This window comes from Sinocyclocheilus grahami, unplaced genomic scaffold, assembly GCF_001515645.1.
Source record: "Sinocyclocheilus grahami isolate Dianchi unplaced genomic scaffold, SAMN03320097.WGS_v1.1 scaffold1324.1, whole genome shotgun sequence".
Taxonomy (NCBI): Eukaryota; Metazoa; Chordata; class Actinopteri; order Cypriniformes; family Cyprinidae; genus Sinocyclocheilus; species Sinocyclocheilus grahami.
The window spans coordinates 256157-264682 of NW_015506503.1; the positions used below are offsets into that span (position 1 = coordinate 256157).

General features: G+C 37.5%; 1 protein-coding gene across 1 annotated transcript in view; it reads left to right on the plus strand.

Moving 5' to 3' along the window:
* The window catches only part of LOC107569221 (copine-8-like), a 163318-nt gene that overhangs the window by 104783 nt on the left and 50009 nt on the right, over positions 1-8526 (plus strand). Inside the window, exon 6 of the mRNA XM_016255250.1 lies at positions 2154-2230. Within this exon, the coding sequence (XP_016110736.1) occupies positions 2154-2230 (77 nt within the window). The remainder of the gene's footprint in view (positions 1-2153; positions 2231-8526) is intronic.

Genomic DNA, 8526 nt, shown 5'->3' on the forward strand with positions numbered 1-8526 from the left:
TTTTTTTTCTCATTTTGTCTCTCATAGTTGAGGTATACCTATGATGAAAATTACAGGCCTCTCTCATCTTTTTAAGTGGGATAACTTGCACAATTGGTGGCTGACTAAATACTTTTTTCCCCCACTGTATATGGTGAAATTTAATTTTTCTGACTTTGGGTTTTATTAAAATTAACCATTGTTCTTCCATAGTAGCATACATTTACATCATGATAACCAGAGTTAAAACCACACATATAGCACATCAATACTGTGGTAAAAATGCAACTATATGGTTTCTAGGTAGCCTATTTGTATGAAAAACAGTAGTCTAAATACATTTAGTATAAATGCACAAACGCAATAGCTTAATCACAAATATACTGTAATTACATTCCATTACTCCTTTAATACATTTAATACGTCTACATTAATATAATAAATTCGATATAAATATCCCACATTTCTGCCACAATACCATGGTGCAGTTAGTGTTACTACAATAAATCCAAGTTTAACGATGGCGATTTGTAGATTGAAAAGCCTTCTGACTGTATCGTTGCACACAGTGTTTTTCTGATGTTTGTCAGCGCTGTTTCATGTGGATTTACACTAGTTTATATCAGTTGACTGATATTGACTGATACTAGTTTATATCAGTCATTTGTGTTCTTCGCTGAATTCAAGCGTTTCACACTGGATCTCACAGCGCTGTTTAGTGGTTGCATGATCAGTGAGTAAACACATCTGCTCTAGTCAGCTCGCTCTGCGCTGCACCGCCATTTGAAACAAGTGGATAAATGGTCCGTGTGGTGCGGTTCAATTGAGTAGCGCTGTTTTGTTCCGCTTTTGGCTCATAGACATTCAATCGAATATTTATCGAACTCGTTTTATTGAGGAAAATTATATCACTATTATTATAGTTATCGTTTTATTGCCCAGCCCTACCTCAAAGTATATGCTATAAATGCTGGACCCCAGGTTGGGAACCACTGGCTTACATACTGTAGTCCTTGGCAGCTTTTTGCAGCTTGGCAGCCATAGTCATCATTCCCTTTCATTATATTAAAAGGAGTAGCCAATATATGTTTCAGCTCCTTTAAAGCAATTGTATGTCGATTTGTAAACTTAAAATATTTATTTTAAAATCATTCTAATGGTACATTCTGATGGCTATCAATTGTAATTACCACAGAGATACAGTATATTTATGACAGTGAATTCCACTCAGAAGAAGCCTCCAAAGTCAAAAATACACAAAACAACATACAATTGCTTTAATGGGTTTGGCAAGGCCACTTAATTCTTGTGAAAATAAATCTTAATGCTACGTAGAAAATTATGGGTTTCCAACTATGTGACAATGGTCTGGAAGGGCTATTTTCTGCTTCAGCATAGCAGTGCCTTGGTGGGCAAGGTCCAAAAAGAAAAGATTTACTGAGTCTACGTAAAAAGAACTTAAACTGGCTTGAACCAATCCCAAACCTGAGTTCCACTGACCACCTTAGGGATGCATTGGAACACTGACTCTGAGTCAGACCACATCGCAACAGACCAAACCCTAACAGTCATGTGACGTGACATGTGGCCAAGTATGGTGACCCATACTCGGAATTAGTGCTCTGCATTTATCCCATCAAAAGTGCACACACACACCCGGAGCAGTGGGCAGCCATTTTTGCTGCGGCGCCCGGGGAGCAGTTGGGGGTTTGGTGCTTTGCTCAAGGGCACCTCAGTCGTGGTATTGAAGGTGGGAGAGAGCGCTGTACATTCACTCCCCCCACCTACAATCCCTGCTGGTACGAGACTCGAATCCGCAACCTTTGGGTTACGAGTCCGACTCTCTAACCATTAGGCCACTACTTCCCCCCGAACTTTCCTACTGGAAAGCTTCCCAGATAGGGAGGGCTGACTCATTATAAATGCCTATGATTTTTAAATTAAAATCTGAACAATCACACAGAGCTGTGGGGTTTTGGTGACAACATAATTTTGTCCATATCGTGTACTGTAGTTGATAAATCAAAGCTTATCTTTGCTCTTACCCAGTGATTATAGTTAAAGTTGAATAAATCTCAGATATACTATAAATAGACAACTTGAAATACTGACCTTTCGTCTTGCCATGTTGAAAAATGCCACCCAGTCCCCTTTAATGTTCTCTCTCATTGCAGGATTTCCTTGGCCAGGCCTGTTGTACATTGGGAGAGGTGGTGGGATCATTGGGTGGTCGTATGGAGAAGGCTCTTGGGTAAGAACTGCTCTGTTTGGCTTCTTTCCTCCATTTATAAAGCTCACATCCTTTTAATGTGATAGATCATTGGTTTTCAACTCTAGTTTTGGGGACACACTCCTCTACACATTTTGAATGTCTTCCTTTTTTAACACACCTGATTCAGATAATTAGCTTGTTATGAGAGAGCACTATAAACTGCACAGAGTGCGTCAGATAAGAGAGACATGCAAAATGTGCAGAGCTGCCTGTGGGACCCAGGATGGGAGTTGAGAATCACTGTGAAAGATGCCATTCTCATTTATCATCCATCAACTTTGTCAATGGTCTGCCAGTCTGGTAGCAAATTATAAGGAATTTTAATAAATAGGTAACTGCACTTTATATGTTAGTCGAACATTCTCTTTTGTCATTAAACATTTTGTTTTGAGCATGTGTTGTTCAAGAACTGATTAATAAAAATGTATCTTGTAAATGTTTCAAAATATTTTATTTCATGTTTTAATTCTCACACTGTTTTGTTTTGTTTTGTTTTTGACTGCCTGTCTTGACCTTTTTTTTCATCCAGGTTAAATAACCAGAAAAGTGTTTTTTGAGAAACTGCCGTTCTTAGCTAATCTGAAACCAGTTTGATATCTGATGCAGTTAAAGCTTAAAATTCAAAACAATCACAGTGTGTTGTGTACAGTTTAACAGTGTGTTAAAATACAGTTCGAATGTACTTTTTTCATTTATAAAAAAGTATATATTTATCCTAAGAGACTTACAATTGAGGAATACAACAAGCAATTCATCATAAAGAGGCAAATAAACACAGGAAGTGCTCGTAATACAAAGTTTCAGACATTGTTCAGATTAGTACAAGCTAGACAGGGGGATTAAGGAAAGAGAAAGCAATGTTTTGTTTGTTTTTGTTTTTTTATTATTTGCAGTCAAATGTTGACAAAATAGATGAGTTTTCAGCTGTCGCTAGAAAATTGTCAGGGATTCAGCATTCCAGATGGGGGTGGGAAGATCATTCCACCAACTAGGAACAGTGAAAGAAAATGTTCTGGAAAGTGATTTAGTGCCTCTCTGTGGTGGTACCACGAGGCAGTGCTCACTTGTAGATCTCAGGCTTCTGGAGGTGATGTAGATACGTAAGAATGAGTGGACGTAGGAGAATGCTGAGCCTGTGGCTGTTCTATATGCAACCATCAATGTCTTGAACTTGATGCAAGCCACAACCGGTAGCCAGTGCAGGGAGATGAAGAGAGGTGTGACACGGTTGCTAAAGACCAGTTTTGCTGCTGCATTCTTAATCATTTGCATGATGAAAGTCCACCCAGAAGAACATTGCAGTAGTCCACCCTAGCCTGGACAAGAAGTTGTGCAGCATGCTCCATTAGGAAGTGCCTGATCTTTCTGATGTTGTGTAATGCAAACCTGCAAGATTGAGCAGTGTTTGCAATGTGGTCTTTGAAATTCAGCTGGTCATCAAAGCTTACACCAAAATTTCTGACCAAACTTGATGGGGTTATTGTTGATGAACCCAGCTGGATGGTGAAATCAATCTGTTGATTTGGAGTGGCAGGGAAGACAAAAAGCTTAGTCTTTGTCAGGTTGAGCTGTAGGTGATGTTCCGTCATCCATGCTGAGATGTTCTCCAGGCAGCCTGAGATCCTTGCAGCTACCGTTGGATCCTCTGGATGAAATGAAAGATAGAGCTGGGTGTCATCAACATAGCAATGGTAGGATAAGCCATGTGCCTGTATGATGGGTCCCAGTGATGTAGTGTATAGGGAGAAGAGGAGGGGTCCAAGAACTGATCCCTGAGGAACCCAGTGACCAGTTGATGTGCTTTGGATACCTCCCCTGAAAGACCTACTTGCTAGATAGGATTCAAACCAGCGAAGTGATGCCCTGTGATGAGAGGGTGAACAGGAGGATCTGATGATTCACAGTGTGTCAAAAGCGACAGATAGATCCAGCAGAATGAGAACTGATGATTTGGAATCAGCTTTTGTAATCCGCAAGGCTTCAGCGACTGACAGTAGCGCAGTCTCATTTGAATGTCCACTTCTGAAATCTGACTGGTTAACGTCCAGTTCGTTATTTTGTGAAATAAACAATGTTGCCATGCTTTGTACATTGCAAGAAAACACAGTACAAATGTTCCTTTGCAGAATTTATATGATGAAAGGAATGCTGGGAAATCATCAGGGGGTTATAGCTGAGCAAACTGTGACACTGTAAGAAGTTTAGTTGAGGGTATAAAGTTCACATCGACTAATGAGCTGCTGCTCGCTATTGCTGCACTTTAGTCTGACTCCGCTCATTAAAGTCTTTATTCCACCTCATCTGCACAAACAAACCTTTGTGCTTCCTGTATCCTTCCCATCTAGGTCGTATTGTCACTCAGCACCTGATTTTTCTTAGGTTCCTTTCTGAGTCTACGTTATTGTACCTCAGCGCTTCCTCATGAAGGGAGGTAAACGCCTGCCTCACATACATTTATCTGTGCTTCGGTTATCAAAGCAGGCTCATTAGATTGCCAGTGGGAGTTCAGTGTCTCACTGCGTCTGGGGGTCCATGCACTGTTGCTCCGTTAGCTAAGCAGAGCCGAACGCCAGCATGCTCGTTACATCCAGCTAAAGACAGACCACTGCTTCTGTTAAAAAAAATGAAGAACAAGGTGATTTGTGGTTTATACATCCCTGCTGTTTGGAGTACTTGTAGCTTTGGCTGTACTTGCCACTAATAATATATGCGGACCAGAGAGGAATATACATAATAAATGGCAAAACTGTCCATTTAGAGGGCATTATGTAAAACGTTACTTTAGACGTCTCACACACTGCTGTGGCATGCAAAAAATTTACAAAAAGTATTATGAATATTAAACAGCAATGTTATACACAATGTATAAAAATAATAAAAAATAACCATAACTTCATATTATTAAATATTTTTATTAATATTCATTTATTAAAATCCATGCAACCATACAAAGGACAAGCAGTTTGGAGAATGGATAGTTGAATGAATTTAAATTAATATTAGTTATTTAATGAACATTGATTGATTGATTAATTGTGTTATTAAATTATAAATTATATTATAAATTACATTAATAATATTGTTATTATTTTTATTATTAATATACTTTTTTTTTTTTTTACATAATTTAACAGATTTTTGTCAGAATGTATATTAGATTAAACAATATTGTTCACCCAAAAGTGAAAATTCTGTTCAAATGTACTCACCTTCGCAAACCACACATTTTGAGATATTATATGTTTCGGTAGAATTATTGAGTGTTTATATTTACAGTTTTTCTGTGAATATTATTATTATTATTATTATTATTATTATTACATGTTGTCCTACAAAATTCTGCTTGGTTTGAAAGTGACTTCTGCATGAGCTGTGCTTCATACACAGCTAAACTACTGACAATAGACAATGGTCTTTTTTGAGCGTGAAATTTAGCAAAAATTTCACTAATGTGACCTCACTTTTACAGTTAGGGTTTTGTAATAACAATAGTAACAGTGATACTTACTGTCTCTCAGCAAACTTGGCTTATAGATGGATAGCTGTACTATAATGACAAGAATTACAAAAGCTGTTTTGGAGGCAATAAATCATGGCGAACCCCCACACCTGCACCTGAGGCCTGACAGGGGGGACTTTTAACAACCCTGATGACTGTTAATTACAGCTAATTACACAGTTCAATCACCCCGCCAATCGCGTTTTGGAGACGCTGCATGAAGGGAAACATTTTTTGCTATTTCGAGCACGGTTAGTGCAGTGCTTGGGTTTGTGTCTTGTGAGATACACTATTCTGTTCCTAATGTCTGCTTGAATAGTCTGTTGAATGACTTTGGAGATCAATCTAAAAGAGTATAACACATTTGCAATTCTGTATGTGCCTGAAGTGTCTGCTGAGAGCAGTATATGCATGTCTGACAGTGCAATCTGACGTGATATAAGAGATATAAGTGATATCACTTATATCGATATTGCTTGTATCTCATGAGATTGCACTGTCAGGGTGATCATTACCCAAACACAAAGCATCTCAGAATGAGTCAACTCCAGACGGTCAGTTGGAATGGATGAAGCTGAAAATGCACCATAAAATGACTTCTGTGTCATTAATAACAATGAGATCTCTCCACCGCTGAATTCAAGTGCTCTTACCTCAGCACCCGTGCTGAAGTGCACTCATTAAAGCCCAATGGACCATGCCACCCAACAACTCACTGTGAACGCTTTCCACTAGAAAGGAAATATATTGGGTGGCTTTCCATGCAAATTTTGATATCAATACAAATGCTGTTGAAAGCAATTAAGCACATAACATGTTACAGAGTGTCATGATATTTAGACTCACTTGGCTTCATTTGCAGTTACACTTGGCATTGTATTATTACCGCCGCAAACAGCTGCATCACACTCTTCATACTCAAGTTTATGGTATTGTTAAGGGGTAATGATTTCCAATGTTGGATGCAATTTTTATTTTGCAAAACATATTTTAGTTGAAATTATCATGATTCTATTGCGCTCCATCTGTTTGATGCATGTGCTGTCGCTTTTTTTAAAATGAAGTCTGAAGTCTAACGGATGCTCGCTTGCTGTCTGGACAAGCCTTTTTGCAAAATGAAAATACTTTCTAACATTTACAGATAAGGATAAAACCGTATTGTAACATATGTGCTGAGAAAAAATATGCTTCAAATGCATTAAGCAGCATGCATCTGACAGGAGGGCAAGCCACGGTATGCTGAGTTAGTTTAAAAATAATAAAATATCTGTGATTAATGAATTATTGGAAATAGTTGTAGGAGATACTGTTATATCAGAGTGCTTTGTAGGATAAGTAGTTTATTCACTCAGAAGTATGCAGTCTTTCATCTAGTTCGTAATGTTATGATTCCTCTCAGAGCAGGTTTGATTCATGGCTTACCACTCTTCGTTCTTTAATATGAAGAAATTGAATGTAAAAAAAGACTTCCAAATCTGCCAAGTATGTGGTCATTGTTGCGCTCTAAACATCAAATATGTTCTGATTGGCTGTGATTTTGTTTTCAGTGTGGACAGACAACAGTCAATGAGAACGTGACACAAATGTGTGTGGCATACAGCGATGGTGCCAAGAGAGAATCATAGTTTGAGTAATGAGATACAGCACTCCGAATAATGACCATTTGACTATCATATCGTTTCTTTCTGAGAATATGAAGTAAGGTCCATTTCTTAAATGCGTTTCTATAAAAAAACACTAAGAAAAAAGAATTGTCACTTTACCATTTGCTTGTAATTATACTTGTTATTTCATTCAGGTCTCTGTCGACCGAGGGGAGATAATTACACGCGCGCAGACCGAAAAAAAAACAGCCATTCCACTGCTGTGTCGCCAGTACTTAATTACCTTGCGCACTCAAGATGCTGATTGCAAATGCATGCATCTTGATTGGAACTTACAGGAGGGACTAAATGTCAAAAAAAGGTAGAAATGAAGCATTTCTTCATGTGTTTGATACAGAAAAGTCTATTCTGAAGCATCCTAGATGTTCTTGGGTGAGACTTGAAAATTTTATATTAGAACAATGTTATTTGTCACATAGTTTATCACACATCTTTGTTTCCCAACCGTTTTTGTCTTATGAACCTTCACAGCTCTGCTAGTAAGGCATTTTCAGACACCAAATCAGAAATATTTTTGGTCACACTTTATTTTAAGGTCTAATTCTCTCTATTAACAAACCATTAACTATGACTTTTGCCTCAATAAACTGCTAATTTGCTGCTTATTTTGATGAATAAAAAGCATTTGTAACCAAGTATCATTGATGTGAATGACACTATATTTAATTTGTAATGAAGCATCAGAGGGAAAGCTTTCTGGTGAATAACTTCATTTCTGATCGAACACATGGTTTCAAAGACTACATAATATATCATCATTAAATGAAAAATATAATATTTTATGTATATATATATATATATATATATATATATATATAGATGGAATTGGTGTAGTAGAGCATCACATTGTTAGCTTAGTAACATGCTAAAGTCAAAACTCTATTGAAATCAATTGAGAGCCTATTCTCTCGTGTGCTTCCATCACTGATTTTGGTTTTTGGTAATGACATTTTGTGTGTAGTAAAGCATCGAGTTGTTAGATTAGCAACATGCTAATATGAAACTATTAAAATCAATGATAAAGCGAGTTTTCTATGCATATGCATCAAAGATTAAATGATTTTGAGGGTCACACTTTATTTTAAAGGGGTCATATGATGCTATTTTAAAGA